General features: G+C 38.8%; 1 protein-coding gene across 1 annotated transcript in view; it reads left to right on the top strand.

Annotated features, from left to right (window-relative positions):
* Window positions 1–23101, top strand: part of LOC121518305 (GDNF family receptor alpha-4-like) — a 47510-nt gene extending 24409 nt beyond the window's left edge. The window contains exons 2-8 of the mRNA XM_041800536.1: window positions 3427–3693; window positions 3785–3877; window positions 5353–5722; window positions 9505–9614; window positions 10574–10708; window positions 17549–17688; window positions 20999–23101. Of these exons, the coding sequence (XP_041656470.1) occupies window positions 3427–3693; window positions 3785–3877; window positions 5353–5722; window positions 9505–9614; window positions 10574–10708; window positions 17549–17688; window positions 20999–21193 (1310 nt within the window). The 3' untranslated portion in view covers window positions 21194–23101. The remainder of the gene's footprint in view (window positions 1–3426; window positions 3694–3784; window positions 3878–5352; window positions 5723–9504; window positions 9615–10573; window positions 10709–17548; window positions 17689–20998) is intronic.
* The last annotated feature ends 311 nt before the right edge of the window (window positions 23102–23412 follow it).

Raw genomic sequence — 23412 nt, 5'->3', positions numbered from 1 at the left:
AAAGGTGTGGATGCATTATACATAGAAGTGAACTGCTGCTGCACTTTGACATGAAAGGACAGTAAATGATCAATTCATATTTATTTCTAAAGTGCCGTACATTTTAGAGCCTGTGCTGCAACTGTATGTGGTTTTACATTAGGGATCCAGGCCTTGATCTGAGTACACTTGATTCCAAAGTCCAGTTCCTTTTAATCAGTGTGACTACAAGCACACCCTTAAAGAGGAGAACACAAATCATATGATGGATCTACAGCCATGACAGCCATAAATTGAACTTATACATTATTTCCCTTGTCTCTCTTTCTTCTCTCTTCTTTTTAACCCAAACACAGCGTTTGCAGATGCCTGTTTAACATGAGTCTGGCTCTGCTTAGGGTTCCTGCACATTGAAGGAAAGGTGTCATGTTACTGAATGCTTTATAATAATAAATCAGACCTGCCCTCTTTGTAAAGTGTCATGATGGATAGATGGATTTAAGCTTACTTGATACACCAGAGAATATTTAATTCATCTATTGCATAAATATACACTTAGCACAAAAAGTAAGGAAATTTGTGTTTGGTAGATTATTTCTTTGTTGTAACAATGCTTCTTAACAATAAATCTTATACAGTTGGAAAGCCTGTTTATTACTCTTTAAATGGTGCCACATTTGTAAGAAACATGCATTTGTGGGATGAGCAGCAGAGCTGAGTACATGGGTTGCGCCCATGACAAATTTGCCAAATCTTCTCTGCCAGTGCCAAACAGCTGATTCTGCCATTGACTCTTGTTTGGTGTTTGGTGGATTGGATGATTGAAGTTTGAAGAAACAAGATATTGGCAATTTAACAATTTATTCATTTAACAAACAGGAGCCTCAGTAGCGTGTGGAAGAACCATACACAGCCACAACAGCCAGACTGTGGAGATATGGGATTGCCACTGGTTGCAGAATCTCATCTCGTTCTCTCTCTGCATTGAGATTTCCTCCAATGATGACAAGCCTTGTTTTTCCAGTGAGGGAGATGCTGCCCCACACCATCATACTGCCTCAAGTGCGATGGTACTCTGTCGGTGCAGCAATCAGCATAGCATTCTTCTCCACACTTTGACCCTATGATCCAACAGCCATAGGCAGAATCCAGACTCATCGCTGAACATGACGTTCCTCCACATATTCAGGTTCCAATGCTGGTGTTGCAGACACCAGCGCAAACGGGCCTGGTGGTGAAGGGCAGTCATGGCAGGCCTCCTGGCAGCCCTATGAAACCAGAGATTGGCTGCGTGCAGTCTGTTCCTGATTGTCTGAGCAGAGAGTTATTGGCCATATCATCCTGCAAACCTTGACTGCAAATTTGTAGAAGACAGCCTACGGTACCTAAGTGCTGATGAGGAAACGGTCTTCTTGGGGTGTCATCTTCTTGGGATGCTCACTTCATGGCCTGTCTCTGACATACCCCGCTATACGGAACTTGGCCTTCAGTTAGGAGATGGTACTAGGGCTCACTCCAAACAATGCCGCAACTTGGTTTTGCGGAACACCAGCTTGAAGTTGCCTTATCGCACAGGGCCCTATCCAGGTCAGTCAAACGTGGCATGCCGATTCTTGAAGCAGACACCTACTGACCACTGCAGGGCCCATGCTCACAGGTGCTGCCAACAGGTGCCAATCAGGCAGAATCATGATGTTTTTTTCTTATTGAGTGTACTTTTTTTAATATAAATATAAACAATGCTCTTGTGTGAAAGCACCCTTAAAGGAAAATTTAAACCACCTCTTTAGCCACATGTGGCTCTTTTGTGATGATTTGTGGCTCTTTTATGTCTTAATTTGAAATATTATTCACCCAGAAAAACCATAAAAAAGGGAAACATGGGGCGCGCAGATGGTCGAGTGGTTTAAGGCGTGCCCCAGGTATGCTGGTGATCCGGGTTCAAATCTGACCTGTGCACCTTTGCCGCATGTCTCTCCTCACTCTCTCGTCCCTGTTTCTGAGTCCATCCACTGCCCTCCTCTAGCCAATAAAGGCACAAAAGGCCTAAAAACAAAAAAAGGGGAAACTTTGACCTCAGAATTTATCCATTGTAAGTCACATTAATAGCTTTGTTTCCCACACATATACAGTTGGCTTCAATCTTCAACCAATTATTTTTGTCTGTATATTTCCATTGCCCTTATTTGCAATTTTTTGCCATTTTTTTCTTTTATTTTGGCTACTTTCAATCCATTTTACCGTTTCAAGCCCATTTTTTGGTGCCCTTTATTCTGTTTTTTTTTTGCTCTTTTTCACCAGTTTTTGACTCTTTTAGCATTTTTTGCAAGTTTTCCCTCTTTTTTGCCATTTCATCCATTAAAGCCTCCTTCTGCCATCAAATGACACTTTCCCCCATTTTTTCTTTTTGCTGCTTTTTGCCTGTTTTAGTCACTTTTACTCATTTTTGCCCTGTTGTTGATGCTTTTTGACCATGTTTGCCACCTGTAACAATTTTTTTGTCACTTCTCACCCATTTTTGCCACTTTCTGGCCTTTTTTGCCACTTTATGCCCACTTTGCCCCTTTTGACCCATATCTGCCACTTTTTACCACTTAAACTGTGGCTCTTGCAAAGGTAATTTTCAACAATTTGGCTCTTTGGTTGAGCAGGATTGAGTAAAACTGCTTTAAACTCTCTCTTAAGTCTTTAAAAACTGTAGTTTCCTCATGCATGGGCTAATTCCATCCTCTAGACTGCATAATAAATGCAGAGGTAGGAGGAAGGTCATAGCTGACACCTCAAGTAAAAGAAAAAAATCCTGGCACCTCCTGTGACTGTGTACATATGCAAGTGTCAGGTATAGGCTGATTTCATTAATGTGAAAACAGACCAGTGAGTGGGAGAAAACTCACTGGCTTCAAACAGCAGCAGGATGTCAGGTACCTGCCAGCTGGGGCACCAAACAGCTGTGTGACCATGTAACCCTTCTCAGTACAAACGCGGAGACACTGGGATAAAAAAAAGGATGTTGCATTAATAAAAAGGCAAAGGTACACTGCAGGTCTGTGTTAGGAAGAGAGAAGAATGATTCCCAGTGATAAGATTAAAAAAGATCATAAAAACAATGATCACATAACCCCAGAGTGTTGTTAAATAATCAGAGTCTCCTGTATTTCTCAGAGGAGCGTTGACGTTTATCCACATAGCTGCTCAGTTACTCCTGTGCTTTTAATTTAATGTGCCTTGTTGGATTTTATAGCCCCCTGTAGAGCAGTGGAGAATCTGTGGGGTGTGCTCATCGCGCTCTGTTGTCTTAATTACAGACTGTTTAGATTAAAGACTCCTTTTAATGCAGGGACCATAATCCTGGCTGCTTAGAACAATACAGTGATGCACAAACTGGTGTTGATTTTGGCCACTAGCGGCTTTTTATCACTCATACTATCATACTTTCCCATCCTCCAGGTGGTGTGCCAGTTTCCGCATCCTTGGACTGTCTGGTGGCTGAGCAGAGCTGTATCCAGGTGCAGTCCTGCAAGGTGCTCTACAGGCTGCTGGAGTACTGCGCTGCTGAGGAGGCTGTGTCCCCCCTGGGCGCCGACGCCCGCTTGGAGTGCCTGGAGGCCCAGAACTCTCTGCAGCATTACCGCCCCCTTCAAATCTGCAAGTGCCAGCGCGGCTCTCGCAGGGAGGAACACTGCCTCAGGGTGTACTGGACAGTGAGGTTTGCAGGTGGGTTCAAGCGCTGGCATCTATGAATGTGTGGAGGGAGATTCAAAGCATAATCTGTGTGACAATACTTTTTTTTAATTTGTGTTTTTAGCTTATGATGAGTATGAAGTGTCTCCATATGAAGAGCTGCAGTTAAATCTGGTGCGAAACATTGAGATGTCGCGGATGGCCTCCATCATGGCAGGTACATCTCTCATTACAGATATTCTCATGTATTATTGAGATTTATCTTTGGTATTTTATCACAGAGGAGGGGGGTGGATAGAGGTGGGAAGAGTGAGTGGGGAATTGTGGGGGGGAGAAACCGCAGGCCAGACGCATAGATGAGGCACAGCCTAACCACTAGTCCTTCTGTTCCCCAATTCTGAAAATGTTGAATCCAAAGTTAAGGTTGTCATTTATTGATTTATACCACGTTTTGAAACGCTAACATACTTGTCATTTTAATGTTTGATAGTATCAAAAATTACTGAAGCTTTAAAACTGCATCTATGTCATGAGACAGGGTGGTGGAGAGGTATGAAGTTTCAGTCCTGAAATTTTGAAACATTGTTTGTGCAATTTTGTCTGCTCTGAGGTTGTCAAAATAAAGTTGCAAATATTAAGTCAAATCATGATAAAGCACTTATTAAACAGTCTATACAATGGTCTTATGGTAAGAAAAACTTGTAAAGAGTCACTTCCTTAGGGTTTTATCAATGAAACACTTAAATCGATGTTGATTTTTGGCAACAATATTACAATAATATTTTTTATCCGGGTCTTGGGGGGCTCAGCTTGTCCTGGAAACAAGTAGGGGGCTCCAAGGAAAAATGGTTGGGAACCAGTGGTATAAAGGATGGCGACTCTTATGAGATACATTATGTGATAAACTCGAGAAGTTCTTTTCCCTTCAAGGTTTTTGTGGAGCATCTTTAAAAGATTTATTCATGTTGTTCTCCTCTGAAACATCCAAAAAAAACAAACAAAAAAAACCTTCATCAGTGTCACCATGTTTAGTCTGCTTGTTCGTCTCTGTCCTTACTGGTGGGTGGGGACAGAGAAGACTGTGACACCACTGAGTGTCTCAGAATAGTCTTGTAAGGAAGTAAACAAACACCCTATATTATCAGTGAATATCACTGGCTAATGTTTTATTATTTGAGTAGTAAAATAATGTAAAATATTTGGAATATCGTTCAATAATTTATCAGTACTGATAATTATTGTGCGTTCTTGTTTGTAGTATATCAGCTTTTCCATTAAATAAAAGCAAATTTATGACAAAACAAGTAAACAGCTAGCCTCTGAGCTCAGCAAAGACTCCTCAAGACTCTTGTCTGTACTTGGGTCAATGTGTTGTAGGAGGTCTGCAAGACTAAGTTGTTTGTGATATTGATTACCTCCATGGAGCATTGGGGAAAAATGTTTGATAACTGCAGAGTGCAGGTCCGCCAAGACTAGACCTTCAGTGTATTAACTTTCCTCCATCGCCTCACAACTCTTCTCTTCCTGCCCCCCAACTGACATTGAGCATCATTGGGATCACATGACTGCAAACAACCTATCTTTGTTGTGTGGCATATAAAGGTATCACAACAACTGTACAGAAATCAAAATTCTCCTATGTGATGAATTTTTTACTGCTCCGATAACATCGTTCTTTCTGCTGTCCTCCAGCTTCCACTCTTTCAGTCGACGGCCAAAACCAGTGTCTGAAGGCAGCCCAGGACTGCGGCCTATATGAGAAATGTGGCTCCCTGCGGTCCGAGTATGTTGTGGCCTGTACCAAGCGAGCCACGGTGTCTGACAACAGCTGTAACCGCCAGAAATGCCACCGAGCCCTGCGGCGTTTCCTAGAACGCGTGCCAGAGGAGTACAGCTTCGCACTGCTCTTCTGCCCCTGCTCTGACACTCTGTGTGGGGAGCGACGCAGAAAAACCATTGTCCCGTCCTGTTCCTATGAGGAGAATGTGAGAGGGGAGGAGAGAGTGGGCAAACCCAACTGCCTCAGCCTGCAGAACTACTGCTCCAGAGATGAGCTGTGTAGGTAAGGTGCATGTGTGGAAGTGTTTATTAATCTAGCCATCCATTATCTACACAGCTGATCCAGTTCAGGGGATCATGGGGGCTGGAGCCAGTTTGGATTTGGCATAAATCTGTGATCTATAAATGTCCAAATTTTTTGTGGCTCAGATACTTTTAAGTTAACAACAAAATTTCTTATCATTGAGCTCTACTCAAACAGTGGCCATTTTTCTGTAACATCAGTGCAGTCTGAAACTTGAAGGATGTCATAATGTTTTACTCCTCTGCTGATCATTTTCACATCTACATTGAAAAACACTGTTTGCTGACTCATTAGTTACCAACAGATAAGACACAAAATTTCCCCAAAATTCCTAAAGTTTCTGGAAATGTCTCAATAGAAAATGCCAGGTAAACCTCCAAAAATTCCTTATAGTTTAAGAGACCTCCCAGAGAAAATTGTAGGTTAAACATAGAAGTTAAATCCCTTTTTTGTATATTTCCAAAAAATCCCACTTGAAATTCTTGATATTTTAATGAGTTTAGCAAAATCCAAAAATTAACTTAGAAATTTCCCCCAAACATTCCCAAAATTATAAAAGTTCCTGAAAATTGTTGGAAATGTTTCAGCAAATTTTCCCTGAAGTGTCAAAAAATGGTGTTTGAAAATTGAGCAAATTTATCATAGAAATATCAGAATATTCCAGGGAATAATCCCTGAAAGTTTATGCAAAAACAACCTGGTGGCGGGGCTAACTCCCCACATGACATCATGAGGGGAATGTCTGAGAACGGCTTGTTTCAGTTTCAGCACACATTTTCTGAAAGTGTGTGTGTGTGGGGGGGGGGGGGGGGTATTATTCTGGTACTTGAGGGGATTGTGGTCAGGCCAGTGGCACATGTTTTTGCTAGAAAAGCCTTAAAAAGTGATTTTTGCATAATATGTCCCATTTAAACTGCTCTAGCCTGGCTATGCTTTGCCGCTTCCTCTTCAAGCCGCTCTTTGCAACCCCCCTATACCCCAGCTCCTCCTTTATTCTATGTCTGACTTAATCAGTGCCATTCAGTGATGCCTGCTCTGCTCTGAGGTTTATTGCTGCTTCTCTTACAGACATGGTTGATTCACATGGGATTAAAACACAGACACTGATTATTACAAATTAACAGAGGTCCCTAGGTAAAAGTAATTCTATGTGAACAGGGCTGTGGTTTACACAGAAACATAAATGCATAATAGCGTGCCAGAATTGTGACTCATTCCAGCTGAGTAGAGATGACAGTGAGAGGAACCATAAGTGGATCTCTGGATTTGTTATTCAACTGACCAGTTTTTTATTAGCAGTGACATACTGAGAGCTACAGCTGTGTGTCAGAGGCATGGTAAAGTAGTGAAAGACAGAAAATGTCAAAAAAGTAACTGTCAACTGTTAAAAGTGACTTTTATGACTGATTTGACCATGTCGCTGTGCAGCTCTCTCAGTCAAGACCTTTTTATGCTCATCAGGATAATTATGAAGGATCTGATGAGGCAGATTTTTCCAAATATAAAGGACTTTTTTCATTAATTAAAGACAAGTCAGTGTGAAAATGTTGGAGGTTATAAATGATAAGAGACAAAGACGACTTACTTGAAACTGAGAAGGTCGAGCTAAAGCCCTCCTCTGTGGTTTTAGAAACAGATTTAAAACAAGAGGAGAGAGAGAGAGGAGCGTTTACCACAGCAGATAATACATTATTCTCTTTTACACACATGAGCAGCATGTGTTCCCTCTGTGAGGCATAGGAAAAACACATTCATGTCTTCAGTTATGGCCTGAGATATTAAATATTAAAGATCTACTTTAGATTATTTATGAAAGGAGGTTTCAGCTGTACATGACAAGCTGTTTCAGGCTTTGTGCATGCTAACACAATAGTTAGAAACTGAAGAAGCTGTACATTTTACCTTGTCTAGCTGTCTGTAAGAGGTGAGAGTCAAAATAAAATGACAGAAGTGGAGGTGAAAAAACTTGTGTGCATCAAAAGGTGGAGTGATAAAAATGCATTTCAGCTGAAAAATGGAGTGATGAATTATTAAGTCATTTGATTAATTTAAGGTCAGTTTGATGGAGATTGTAGCAATTTGATGAAAGTACCCCAAATCAATCATTGTAATTATCTTTCATTCATCATTTATCATTCACAGGACATACATTTTCATTTATCTTTTAAGGAAAGGTGAACAGCAGCAGCGCTCAAATGTCACTTTGGTCCTATAAATAATTTGTACACCTGCAGAGCTGTTTTTTTAGTTTCTTTGTGTTGTCCTCTTGGACTCAGCACCTGCCCACCCTGGTTTGGATCTGAGAGTACATGGCATCCCTTCATTCAAGGAAAGGTGCCTCAAGGGCACAAGTAGCAAAAACTGAGGTTTGATTTGAAATAGTAAGCAATAAAAATGCATGCAAATTAAGATAAAAGCACACAATCAGTGTGAATTGAATAAAAAGGTGATAAAATAATGATTAGTTAACACTAGTTAGTACTTCCACCTCTAAAAACCACCACACCCTTTCATCAAACTGCTTTAGAGGAATGTTTGTGTTGTGAATGATAATGAGAAAAAACAATTAAAAGGATCAGTCTACTGTTTCTATTTCTTTAGATGCTCACAGCTTGCTGCTGTAGATCCACCTGCTTACAACTGCTTCAACCACCAACATCTATTGATTTTAATCAAGTGAAATCAAAATCAATCAAAATCAGCCTTCTCTAAAAGTTTTCTTCATTTCGCTATACACCCTTCTTGCATCTCCTTCTTCTCTCTCTCTCTCTCTCTGTAGCTCCCTCTTCAACATTTATTGCATGTCCCTGTTCTCTTTCTGAATCTCCCTCTTTGCTCTTAATGCATTGACGTCTTCTCTCTTCCTGCATCTCCCTCATAGCTCTTTCTGCTTCTGTCTCTTCACTCTTCTTGCATCTCCCTCATTTTTCTTCCTGCATCTCTCTTTTCTCTCTCTGCATATCCCTCATCTCTCTGTCTGCATCTCTCTCTTTTCTCTTTCTGCATCTCCCCCATCTCCCTTTCTGAATCTCCCTTATTCTCTTTAGGTATCTAACTGTTCAAACTTCCTGCATCTACATGTTTTTTCTTTCTGCATCTCCCTCATATCTCTTTCAGCATCTATCTCTTCTCTCTTCCTGCATCCACCTCATCTCTCTTCCTCAATCTCCCTCTTTTCTCTTTCTGCATCTTGCAACATTTCTCATTAAACTGTCCTCAAATTTTTTAAACTACTATAATTTATCAAGCCGTTTTAGAATTCAAATGCATCATCACTCTACTTTTTAATTTGTGAGTTTTTATCATTTCTATTTTTTATTTTTTGTTACTTCTGAGAGTAAACAAGAAACCAATGTAGTTAGAGCTGTTTTTGGGGGCTGCATGTGTACAATGTATGATTACTTTTCACTGTTTCATATAACAAAGAGAGAGATGTTTTTGATCAGGCTTTTAAGAGAAAAGTTTGTGGCGTTGAGCTTTTGAAATGTCTTGAGTTTTTAATAAAATAGCACATGCTTTTAATGCATCATATGTTTTTAATGTGAGCACACAGTTATTGATTTCTCTGTTTCTTGTTTTGTCCTCTGTGAAAACAACACTCCTCTGTTTCTGTTGTTTTCTTTTGGCTCAACTTGAATCCAAAATTGAGATTGTCAAAAAGGTTAAAAATGCACACTCTGTTTCTCTGTGTTGCCATGTGAAAAACAGTGCTCCTCTGTGTTTCTCTTTGTGGGTTTTGTTTGTGTTTTTGTTCGTTTAAGATCCCGGTTCGCTGATTTCCAACACAACTGCCAGCCCTCCCCTCTGTCTGCCTCTGGCTGTATGCGAGAAAGCAGAGCCATGTGTCTGAAGGCCTACGCTGGACTCATAGGTGAGTCATAGGGAGAGAAATTAAAGGAGTTAAGGGGAAAAAGGGAGGTCTCAGAAGAAAAAACAAACAGAGCTGCGTGAAGGTCTGACCATTAAAGACCATTGGGCCATTAAAGAAAGATACGAAGAACAGAAAAAGTAGCCTGCATTTCTGAGAAAAAATATTTTTTTGAGATCATAAACAGTAACATCCAGACCATACGATGCACCGTTATAGAAGCAGCAGTCTGTGTTTGGGCTAATCCACAGGGAAAAGTTTTACACTTTATTCCTTTGGTACAATTTTAATTGTGTTCAGCAAAGTCCACAACTTGTAGTAGTCTTTACAGTTGTGTAGCTCAGTTGTATTGGTATGTAGGTTGAAGCCAGCTTTATAGATGGAGAATCAGTGTTAAAAGTGTGCCTTATACTCTGGATTGTACCAAATGGTAAATATATTTAGATAAGAGTCCATCTCAGAGATGTTTTAGTGTTTTGTTTATCATAAAAGTATGACTTTATAATCTCAAAAGTTCTGATTTTTGTCATGTTCTTTTTAGAACAGCCTTTATACATTACTGGTGACCTCTCCTGAAAGGACGGTTGATTACTGGTGTAAATCAGTGTCATTTTGGTACATCAACAAACCTCATAGGCCCAAATATGGTCGGCTTCCTCCTGATCTAAGGTTTCAGCACAAATCACTTCAATGAAACTTGACTAAAAATTACATTAATGGTCAAGTTAATAATATTTCCTTCTTTGTTTTAAAAAGTCATTTTTTTCTGCCTCTAATTTTCAATATCCAGGATTCAAAAACTGGTGACACTGAATCCTTCAGGCTCTAATGTTGCCATTCTGCATCACGCCTTGCACAGAGGTGTTTGCTGAAAATGAAAATCTTCTGCCCAGGGGAAATATTCCTAAATGTGTTTAAAGCTGCTTCTGTAATGCAACTTCTGTCTTTTTTTTTGTACCTAGGCACCATCATGACTCCAAACTATGTGAGCAACAGCAGCACAGAAGTGTCCCAGTGGTGCTCATGCGAGGGCAGCGGGAATGAATGGCAGGGCTGTCAGCGCATCCTGAACATGTTCAGCAACAACATATGTCTGCGTGAGTAGGAATTAACAGTGCTGTGAAAAAAGTACTCGCCTCCATCCTAATTTCATTTTTCTTGCATATTTATTACACTTAGATGTTTCAGATCATCAGACTAATTTAATATTAAACAAAGATAATCTGAGTAAATACAGAGTTCATTTTTTAAATGTTTCATTTTAAAAAAGCCATCCTATGAAAAAAAAAAAAAACTGATGCCCCCCCTTCCAAATACAGTACCACATACACAGGGCAACACCAGGTGCTCCACATTCACTTAATCAATTAATTTTCCTTGTATAGCACCAACTCATTGCAAATGTTATCTCAATACTGTAAACTTTACAAAATGAGCAGACTGTACTCTTTCATATCTTATTAACAAGGAGGCATAATTAATTAATCAGAGTTTTCACAATATTATCAAAATAGTTTCAGTAAAAGCAGATAATAGCTGAAAAATTAACCAGTGATATTGCCTACAGGGTACCTTACCTTACTATGTCTAAATTGGTATCAGCAAAAATGAGCCAGGAAATATCAACTAGATCCAATATTGTGCATCCCTAACATTAATCCACCATCAACATAGCTCTAGCCAACATTTAGCAAGCAGTGGCAAGGAAAAATCACCTTTTAACAGTTGGAAAGCTTGGTCAGAGCCAGACTCTGATGGCTGACTTGTGATGAACAGCCATCTGCTGCGTCTGTGCAAAGAGAGAGAGCGGGATAATAACTGCCAGAAGCTTTAAAAAAAAAAGTCCTGGTAAATAACAACAAAAGTTCTTTGATACTCTCAGTGAAAATTCTGGGAAAAACTGCCCAAACTTTAGTAAATTCAGAGAAATTCTTTGAAAATTGTTGGTTTGTAAATAAAGCTACAGCACTGCAGTGTCTACAGTGAGTTTAAGAGTTAATTCTTGATTAATGCAGTGATTTTTTTAATCTAATCTTTGAGAAGTTGGATAAAACTAATGTTCAAAAATCCACAAGAAAATCGAAAATCCACAAGAGTTTTTCAGAATTCCTTGATGAAAATACCTGAAAGTTGAAACCATTTTCCTTAAATTGAAGAAAATTCCACAAGCTATCCAGTTGTCCTTGTTTAGCGTACTGTAACTCCAGGGCTGTTGGCTGAGGGTTAGAAAGGGTCAGCACTTAAGACGACTGATGCACGAAATTCTATCAATTCAAGTATAAACAATTAAGACCACACAGATAAAGATGTAGTTTTAGATTCACATTTATAAATATAGAAAGCCAAGATGTAATTTTCATGCTGTTTACATCATAAAGAATAATTATGATTGATCTGCTGTTGAAGTATTTCAAACTTTCAATGTGATAAAGTGCTGGGATAAATACACTGGCTTTTGGAGGAAATTTACCTGAACATTTTTTGACATTCTCGTGGGAAATTAAGGAATTTGTTTTTAAAAATTTCAGGAGTTTTCATGGAAATTTGGGAAAAGTCTTTTTAATACTTGGAAATTTGATTTTATTTTTTGGGGAGAATTTACTTCAACATATTTTGGTATTTTCATGAAGTTTGGGAAATATATTCTGATTTGGGAGGGAGGGGTTGTTTCCTTTAATGTTTTACAAAAAAATCTTGCAAATTTGGGGGAAACTTCCATTAAAGGTTTTAGGATATTTTGTTGTATTTTAATTGGAATTTGAGGAATTTATTTGGATGTTTATTGGCATTTTAAGGCATTTTCATTGAAATTTTGAAAATGTTTTTCTAACATTTGGAAATTTCATTTATTTGGTGGGGATGGTGGGGAGGGTTGCATCGACATATTTAGGTATTTTTCAAAAAAACTGGGAAATATATTCTAATTTTGGGGGGATTTGGAGGGGGTGTTTCCTTTGATTTGTCACAGAAAAATCATGCAAATTTAGGGGATTCTTTCATTGGGGGTTTTAGGACATTTTGTGGCATTTTAATTTTAATACGAATTTTAGGAATTATTTGTACATTTGGAATTGTTTTTGAAATTTTCAGGCATTTTTATTTAAATGTTGGAAATGTTTTTCTAATAATTGGAAATTTTTTTTTTTTTTTTTGGAGGGAGGGGTGCACTGACATTTTTGGTATTTTCTAGAAATGTGGGAAATCTATTTATAAGATTCTTGGGAATTTTGGGGGGTTGCGTCCTTTTGAATTTTTCAAAAATGTTCAGGAAAATTACAGGGAATTTGTTTGGATATTTTGTGGAATTTTCCATTATTGTCATGGAAGTTTAGGGAATGTATTTGTACATTTGGGGGAAATTGATGAGAAATGTTAGGGGACATTGGTTTTGAAATTTGGGAGAATATGCTTGAATATTTTCAGGAATTTAAAAGGCTGCCCAACTGGCTGACACTCAGCCTGAACATCTGCTGTAAAACCGATCCAGGGCTGTGTTATTCTGCAGAAACAGGAGCTTTAGGAGATCTGTGGACATCAGTTTTAGTCAAAACTAAATCTTGTGCAAAGACGAGGCTGAGCTTTTAAACTTATCAGGTTCTACTGATAGGTAGGAAAAACTGAAAATGCATTAGGGTTAGGTTCAAAGTACATTTGAGTAAAAAAACATCACAGTAGTTGGTTAAGGTAGTACGGCTGCTTGATGATGGCCAAAATCAAAATTATGAGTATCCTTACAAATATTGAGATGCCACTTATTAGTATTTATTTATGCTTTTACTCAAATACAAACACAACAACCTTTGGGACTGCTCTATTTCACAAGCAGCAGAGAGTTTGCTGCCGTTCATGAATTTAAAACATCAATATTAGTGTCAGTCATGTTTATGCAGTCATGAGTAGGCCGTGATCAGGATTAATATTTTAGTACCTTTTCAGCCCTACATGTCCATAATATTTATAACTTTTCAAACTTTAGTAATTATTTAGCTTGTGCCAATTATAGTGAATATTTGTGGTTTTGTAACAAGCTCTCAATAGTTTGGATTTCAAGCATGAACATTTGATTCTTTTTGCAGCTCTATCTAGAAACAATCAATTAGTCATCCACCACAACCATCAATTCTCTCTTTGTAAAGATGATGACTAAGTAAATGTTTCCCTGCAGCTGTCAAATCAGATTATAAAGCTAATTGATCTGGAAATGCTGCTCTATCATTACAACATGCAATAATACAGAGCTAAAATAAGGCAGGTTATCGATGATGTTGAATGTTTTCTAAATAAATGAGGACATTCTCCCTCCAGTGTGGTTAGCTGTGAAACTGTGAACATAATTTCCACTTTCTAAGAAGGCTGGATTCCTTTCATTAAATCTGATTAATGCAGAGTAGCTTCTTGTTAAATTATTGCTGATCCAGCAGGTGAGGAAGGCATCCAGGGACAAAAGTAAATCAGGCAAGGCTTGATGTTTCAACGGAAATGGAAAGGTGTGTCAGTGTAGACCAACTCGTCACACTATTAACTGTAAATACTGTTCTGATCAAATTGTTGGAATTGTATTATTATTGTAATTGTAGATATAAAGTAGGGCAAAGTGAAGATAGAAAGCTATAGAATTGTTTTTTCTTTAGATTCAAGTGCTGCCATAATAGAGATGAGCTGTTCTCTCACAAGCCCTCATCAGCTGATGGCCAGCTGATTCGTACACTATTGGCTAATCGCACTCATCCTGCCATAATTACACTGCTCTGGCCTGGCCATGCTTTGCTGATCCCTCGTCAAGCCCCCTTTTGCAACCCTCCTCCACCCCAGCTCCTCCTTTATTCTGCATCTGACTTACTCAGTGTCATTCTGTTGCCACTGATGCCTGCTCTGTTCTGAGTTTATTGCCACTTCTCTCCCTGCCTCAGGCTTTCTTTGTAGACACAGGAAATGCAGGAAAGTGTGGTGTTCCTACTTGATGCTTTCCATGTAGGCTCATGGAAGGGCAGGGGGACCCAAGAACAGCCACATCGCCAAATATATATAACGGCAATAAGTGCAAATGAATCGCTGCTGAAAATTTTTAAAAATTTTTTTAAAAAAAACCCGCCACAATCATGTGTGTTCCTTGACAAAGTGGTCCTGGCTGAAATGTATTTTTAACAGTAATGGTACAACCACGCTCCATCTGCTGTTTGAGAGCTACAAACTGCACTGTATAGACATTAAGCTTTGTTTGGTACAAAAAAAAACTACGGCCCTTTTCTATAGAGCGTATACCATTCATTACTCAAACTTTAATTCTCTTAATTAAATAAGTAAGGGTGGTTCCTTTCAGAGGAAGTGTTATAAATAACCCAAAAAACATGTCGTTCTTCAAATGCAAGAAAACAGACTAGCAGAGCACCCTTTAAAATTCAAGTGAAGGAATTCTACTGATATGTTCAGCTGATACAGTCTCCTCCAAAAGTATCGGAACGGTGGGCCCAATTCCTTTATTTTTGCTGTAGACTAAAAACATTTGGGTTTGACACAAAAAAGCAGAATATGAGCCAAAAGATCAACATTTCAGCTTTTTTATTTCCAGGTATTTACATCAGTATCTGATACACAATTTAGGGGATATCTTTATTTGTAATGGAGCACCAAATTTGTAGATGAGCAAAAGTATTGGAACAGATAGAATTAAAACAGATCAAAGTGAATAAGACTTAATATTTAGTTTCAAATCCTTTGCTTGCAGTAACTGCATCAATCCTGTTCAATCCTGTGACGCACTGACATCATAAAACTTTTGCATTCTCTTTTATGATGCTTTTCCAGGCTTTCACCGCAGCTTCTTTCAGTTGTTGTTTGTTTTGGGGGGTCACTCCCTTCAGTCTCCTCTTTTGTAGGGTAGATACATACTCTATAGGGTTCAAGTCTGGAGATTGGCTTGGCCAGTTTAAAACCTTCCACTTCTTGCCCCTGATGAACTTCTTTGTTGTGTTGGCGGTGTGTTTCGGGTCATTATCTTGCTGCATGATGAAGGATCTCCAATCAGCTTGGTTGCATCTTTCCTTAAATTGTTAAAATGTTTCTGTAGACTTCTGAGTTAATTTCTGCTGCCATCATGTGTTACATCATCAGTGAGAATTAATGAGCCCGTCCCAGAAGAAGCCATGTCAGTCCAAGCCATGACATTACCTCCACTGTGTTTCACAAATGAGCTTGTGTGTTTGGGATCATGAGCAGATCCTTTCTTTCTCCAAACTTTAGTCTCTCCATCACTTTAGTAAAGGTTCATCTTTGTCTCATCAGTCCATAAAACTTTGTCCCAGAATTTTTGAGGCTCATCTCTGTACTTTTTGGAAAATTCCAGCCTGGCTTTCCTGTTCTTCTTGCTATTGAGTGGTTTGCATCTTCTGGTGTAGCCTCTGTTCTTTTGTTCATGAAGTATTCTGTGAACAGTAGATGGTGATACCTTCACTCCTGCCCTCTGGAGGTTGTTGCTGATGTCACTAACAGTTGTTTTAGGGTCTTTCTTTACAGCTCTCACAATGTTTCTGTCATTAGCTGCTGAATGTTTTCCTTGGTCTAACTGTTCAACATCTGTTACTGAGTACACCAGTGGTTTCTTTCTTCTTAATGATATTCCTAATAGTTGTACTAGCTGTGGCCAATGTTTTTGCAATGGCTCTGATTGATTTTACATCTTTTCTCAGCTTCATGATTGCTTGTTTTTCACCCACAGACATCTCTCTGGTTTTCATGTTGGTTACACCTTTAACTGTAAATACAGTCTGCACAGGCAAAGCCAAATCTGAAACTGAGCGTAGACATTCAGCGCTATTTATGGTGTGAATAATCAATTTGATAGGACACACCTGGGCAACAAAACACACCTGTCAGTCACATGTTCCAATACTTCTGCTCACATGAAAAATGGGTGGGTTCAAACAGAAGATGCTATCTTCTAAGTCATGTATCATATCCAGGCGTAAATACATGGAAATAAAAGCTGAAATGTCGATCTCTTGTCTCATATTCATCTTTTGATGTCAAACCTAAAAGTTTTCAGTCTACAGCAAAAATAAAGGACTTGGGCCCACCGTTCCAATACTTTCGGAGGGGACTGTACATGGCTGTTAAAAATGTTCCTATCTGCCAATATTTAAAAAAAAAAAACTAGCTACTAGCTGCTGATGTTAATGCTATGCCAATTATATTGTGCATTCTCTAGCATAAGCTATAGTAGGCTTGCACTAAAGCAGCTTGGTTCTTTCCTTACAGCACATCATAACAGCTGTCACTTTGAAAGTTTTCACAGATTTATTCTTTAATCTTATTTTTAATGATTGTTATAATATCAGCCCTTTTTACTTCATAGAGGAGAAGCTTTACAATTTTTGAGTGTGTATTGATTTAGTGACAACAGAGTTTGTTCTTATTCTGATTCTTTGCGGGAAAAAAATGCTACTACATATGATGAGACTGTGATTATTGTTGTTGGTAGCCAAAAAACTAAGTATTGAATAAATCACATTAAAATTAAAATCTTCTGCTAGGAGGTTCCTTTTATGAGAGTAAATGGCATTTAAATTAGAATAAAACAAAATAAATTGAAGCAGCAATAAAACTCACTAAAAATATTGCATTAAAGCGTAAGAGTTTGCTTTTAAGGCAGTGAGAGTAAAAATAAATCCCTGGCAAATTATGCTTTGACTCATTATGAAAGATGAAAACTCAAACTTAACACAACTGTAAAAGGTAAAATTAGATATTTTAACAGGTATTACATTTTGATTAACAGACTTATAAGAAACCCCCTTTGCTAAATCTCGCCTTTTCCAGAACAAAATGTAGAGAGTTGATGCGTTCTGCCGTTATTAGTCGCTGATATTATTTTGGTCATACCTCCAGGATGAATAACGATGTGAATCTAATGAAGATGCCCCCTGCTGATTCTGTTTCAGGCAATGCGATCAGCTCCATGGGAATCTCCGTGCCTCCTCCTGTGGAAAAAAACACGCCTGCGCCAGCTTCTGAGCCCTCCCCACGCGTCTACCAGGAGAGGGTCCACGTCAGTGTTAACACTCTTCCTGAATTCAACAGTGTAAGTGCACTCTTTACCTCACTGTCTCACCATATGCTACTGTTAAGACACCTGCTACGAGCTTGACTGAAGACAAGGTTGACTGTACATCAGGTAGTAACACCTTCATATCAGCAGGGTGTGGAGAAAATCAGCAGTGATTTGGACCCAACAGCTCCATCATCACTTTCTCTCATTGTTTCTGAGGATTAGCCGTAGGTGTTTGCTGCATTTAACTGAACCCACACTGTTAATATTCATGTATGCATATCAGTGTGCTTAATATCCCCAATTTCTCATCAATTTAATCCTCCTTATTGTGCATTTCCTCCTCTTCCTATCACAGTACACACCTGCAGAGCACATAAACAAAGACTGCATGTAGGGCATTTGGATACAATTAGTTTTCTCCTTGTGTAGCACAAAAGGAGGGCTACATGATATTTGTGCCAATTTTGGGCTTTATTCCTCTTCCTACGGAAGTCAGCAAAGGCCTGATTATCTGATTGTTCTAAAGATTTTCTTGCCAGATACTCCTGTGGAGTGTGATGTGTCAAGAGTGATTTTACCCTCACAGATCTGCTTGGAAAATGATCGAGGCCACTCCAGTATGAAATATTAAGCATGTTCAGTATTTACAATCAGAAATCTTGTTCTTATGGGAGAACACCTCAGACAGCTGAGCATGCACTCTATGGACTGACATGCAAAAAGGAACAATAGCCAATCAGGAAACAAGCTGACTGGAGGAGGAAGCACAACAAGCACAGTTATGGCAGCATTGGTAAACAGGGAGCAAAAAGTTAGATGGATTTCAGAAATGGAGAGGAAACTTATTGATTTGTGGCAAGAGGTTTCACTAAAACTGCTACCGTGCTAACTGTAGCAGATAGCTAACAATAACCCAAATGAAGCTTTTTTAACTTATATTTCTTGCTAACAAAATAAATTATTTTTATATCATTGTACAAAATGTAGAAAATAACTTTGCTGCTCATGCTGTGCAGTCAGCTCTGTGTTTGAGAATTACAGGGTAAAAAAATGAAATAATTGACTGGGCAGGTTTACATCAGTTAGAGGCTCCAAATGTCGGTTTTGATTTTCTTTCGATTAATTGCCCAGCACTACACTAGGACCCTTATTTTTCAAACCTGCGTAGAAACCAGCGCAGATCTGGGTTTAGAAATCATCTTACGACAAAGTCCACATGTGATTTTGAAACATACATATCTGGCTAAGTGGGTGGTGACTGAGTGGCTGTTGATAAATATGGTGGCTAAAAATAATCATTTAGATAACCTGCCCCGGCCTGGCCCTCAGAGTTTACAACTTGAAGCTAGGTTATATCGTAAAATATCTGTTCCCTTTATCATGGTTTCAGTCTCCTGGTCAGAGAAGTAAAGGGTAGTTATGTACTTGTTTTTCAGCCTAAAAAGTGGCACAAAGTGAATCAGGAACACTGTAGGTGAAAGGAAATCACAGCTGTGGTGAACAGCATTGCTGCAGTCAACCCAATTCCAGCTGATATTAGATTATCTTATTTATGTATCCGCAGTAAATAACTCATATATTTGTTATATTATCATAATTTTTCATGCTCAGTTTACAACATGATCAATATTCTTTATATTTGGGTTTAAAAAATGTGGTCAGCTCTTAAGATGGGGATGTAAAAGTGTGTTTTAGCTCTTTAAAGAAGCAGCATGCACACAGAAGAAAGCCATCGTGAAGCTGTCCCAGACTGAGAGGAGAGTGGCTGCAATACCTCAGGTGTTATTATTAATGTAGGCTAACTGTAGGTGTCAATGATATGCTGGTTTATGGCGTAGATAAACTGCTTTCTTCTGACTGGTTATGTTTATTGACTTGCTATCAATTTTATCAGTTATTTGATCAACAAACTTATGTATCAAATCACATCAATGGATCATTACACCCTCCACCAACTAGGGCTGGGCAATTGATCGAAAATTAGATTAAATTGCAATATGGCCTGCTGCAATTTTCAAATTGCAGAAGTTGCAATATTTCTTTACCCTGAATTCATAAGACAAAATATCAGTTTAAAATGTTTCTTTTACAGCAGAGATGTTATGCATTACATATCATGCAATTATTCAAGACCCATTTTTAGAATAGCCTTCAAAAAAATCCTACTTTCTTCATTTTTGTACATTTTTCTCATTAATTATGAGTCAAAATCATCACAATTAGCTGTTTTTTCCTCAAATTTGTTCAGCCCAGTTTTATCTAATATTGTGTTGGTTATAATATATAATGACTTCTTGCCTGTGTTTGTTGAAAATACATAAGATGAGGAACTTCAGGAATAATCGCATATCAAATCTTAATAGTAATATTGAATCGCAATGATTCACAATGAAAAAAAATCGCAATGATTATTATTATTATTATTATTATCTCAAATCATTCAGCCCAGCTACCAACCATGATAACGGTTAAATAGAGATGCACGACATTGGAAATCTGTGTGTGCCAATATTCACAAATTAATTTTAGCCAATACCAATGCAGAAATCAATATTTAAACATAGTAAATACATAAAACCACAGTCCTTAAAAAATACACAAAATAAAGTCTGAGGATGAATAAATTAACAAAGTTTACTCCTTAAAACTGTGTAAGGAATGACGATGAATTTACTTTTTTGTTTGCCAATATTTACAGCTAATAAAGTCCAATTTTTATAGCTAAAATATTGGTTAAAAAACTTAATGTCTGCCAGTACTAATATTTCACTTCTAAACTGCCAACACCTGTATTATACAGATATTATCACGTATCCTACTGTTAAATTGTCATTTTTGTCCTGTGTGGTCCCTTACATTTTCAACAAAATTTGAACTCTTTTAGTGTGAAGTTGCTTTTAGCTAAAGCTGAAAATACTTCTTCAACTGCCACTGATGTGACCATGTAGTGACACAACCTGAAGTATGCTACCACTGCATCAAGCTGGAGCACAAGATTTTCAGGAGAGACACCTAAACTACCACTTTACACATGTTGCATGCTGCTACCAAGGGAAGAAGGTATGAGTGTGATTTAAGGCACAGCCAATGTGTGAATTGTTGCAGCGAAACAGTTCAGTTTTAGCATTCATTTGGTCTGCAGTGAAGTTGTGTTGAACTTTCACCTCTTCAGGAGAGTGTTTTGGTTGTTTTGGTTGCAGCTTTCAGATATTTTCATGTATACTTTCAAATTCTGTGCTGATGTGGACTTTCTTGTTGAGGTTTACATCCAGAACTCTCCTCCACGCTCCAACACTTCTCTTAATTGGAAGAATCAATCTTTGCCTGCTCTCTTTTTCAGATGGAGGACAGCGAGGAAGAGGAGCGGGATGAGGAAGGAAGCGATGAATTCAATGTCATCCCGCCGTACTCGGAGAAGGACTCTAACATCGAATCGGAGGCCAGAGGAAGCACTCGAGGAGCAGCCAGCCGAGCAGCACCTGCGCTGCCTTTACTGCTGCTGCCTACACTCGTCCTGGACTGCTGGAGCCACTGAAGCATCCATTGGATTTTTCCATCTCCACATGCAAAATGAAAACACAGAGGACATTTGCCAGGAAGACTTTTTTTGCTCTCTTCTTTCATTCTTTTTAAATACCCAGACTTTACTTTCCCATTCTGTTTCTCCTATCACTGCCTCCTCAAGAGCTTAAAGATATCAGTAGTCCTGCAGTATGTGCTGCGTCTTTGCTCTACTCCACTCTTATGAAAGGAAGCCAACAACGTGAGCAGATATATGAGTGCATGGGTGAATTTAGAAGTGCTGTCTGGGCAAAAGCTCTATCTAGAGCCTGCTTCACACTCAAAGTGCATCCCCTCTTTTAACAAGAAGCACATTGCCCAAGGCCACCTCCTCTATACACACTCCAAAAAAACCCTAACCAGGCTGCTCCACTGCAACCAGACCCTGAGCACGGCTTTTGATTTCTATTTCATGACTCATGTCACATCCGTTCTCCATTGCCCCTTCGGCTCTTCCACCCTCCCTCCCTGCTTCATACTATGGTTAAGGAGGATAATCCCATTTACAACAAGCTAATAAGAACCCGCTCCACACTTAAGCCTCTTTGTACCATCGGAAAAAAAGAACTTTTTAAACAGAGATAAGTCACAAAAAAACAATATGCTTCACATTATGTATCATCTTATGCCTTTAAAGCCCTTTGCTCCTCTCTTCTCACTTTGCGCTCGAAAGAGTAAAAGTCACTCTACTCCGCTTCTTTTGTTAACATGCCACTTGGTATCAGTCCTTCTAAGGGTGAGTGGCTGACAATTCAACCTCGGGCGAACGTAATGAGATCAAATTCTATTGTAGAAATGATGAGCAGAGAAAAGCAACACGAGCAATTACAGCACAACTCAAATTGCTCAGCATGCGGGGAAGGTCTGAAGTGAGGCTCAGGGGGAGGAAATAGCCAATTTACTGCTGTCATACCCTCTCACTTTTTTATCCTTAGGAGGTGTTTTTTTTTTCCTTTAGTGCTCCTTTAAACCATCATGTGCTTCAGATGTTGTGAGAGCGGGATGTGGAGATAGGGATGGACACAGGAGGCTGTAAAGCCTGCTGGCTGCTCTGATCATTGAGCAGCACATTGAGCCATTCTCTCTGCCTCAAATAGCTTCTGCTGATGTTAATGATTTTTTCTCTTATGGATCATTTTCGTGTGAAATTACCCAGCTGCAGGGAGGTAAAAGGAAGTATAGTGGTGTTTTTAAAGAAGGTTAGTTTGCAAGAAACAAGCCATCTGAGCTATGAGAATATGTTATATCAACATGAGTACAATAGTAGTTATACCTACAAAAGGGTGAACAACCTGCTCTAAACATGTCCTGCACTGTCTGTATATTAGCATGGACAACGTCTCTGTCTTTGTCTGTTGTGACCAGTGAAGCCAAAATACCCCACAACAGTTGCCGACATGTTGTACTGGTTCGATTTTTTGAAGCTAAAACATGCACAGAATGGATCGGGCTGCTAAACCAATGTAAAAGGACATCTTGTACTTTTATTTTGAATGGAATTAAAATGAAGTGGGGTGCCTTATACTGCCGAATCATTTTGTTTCCGTGTTGACACAAGTCAAGCACATTTCAAGCTGAAATAAATATTTATAATGCACAGTAATCTTTACCGAAAGCAAGCTATCAAGTTCTGCTGAATTGAAAGAAAATCAAGTAAATATCCCCGTCAGACACTCCTGGTACCTTGTCATCTACCTTTTTCAATGTTCTTTGCCCACTTTAATGCATAAGATGAAGAGAGAGGAATTAGGAACCAGGTGACAGGGTAAATTTAAGCACTGTATCCTGCTGGATCACTTGCATGCTGTCTATAGGTTTTTTGCAGATATCATCAGCAGCAGAGAACTCCATGCCAAACATTTAAATAAAAAATACAAACATTTTTAATCTTGAGGCTGCTTTTGTGTCTTTAAAGTAGTGAAAACGGCAAAAAAGGAAAAAAAAAAAAAAAAAGAAAGCTCCCTGAAAAACAGCAGCAGACAGGAACTAAAAAAGCCTATCTAAAGCCTGGATGAGTGATGTCACTCAACACGCGTGTATGGTCCATTTCCAAAAAGTGGTCTGGTTTGGTTCTGTATAGTTTTGCCATAGTTTAGCTCATTAAAGTCTGATTTTGCCTATATTTCCTCAGCTAATGTCTATCCAGTCTTCTTGGGACAGAAAATCTGTCTCTTTTAAGTGATCCAGATCATC

This window comes from Cheilinus undulatus, linkage group 12 (genome assembly GCF_018320785.1).
Source record: "Cheilinus undulatus linkage group 12, ASM1832078v1, whole genome shotgun sequence".
NCBI lineage: Eukaryota > Metazoa > Chordata > Actinopteri > Labriformes > Labridae > Cheilinus > Cheilinus undulatus.
Note: the sequence above shows the minus strand (reverse complement) of the source record. Positions and strands in the feature narration are given on the sequence as shown.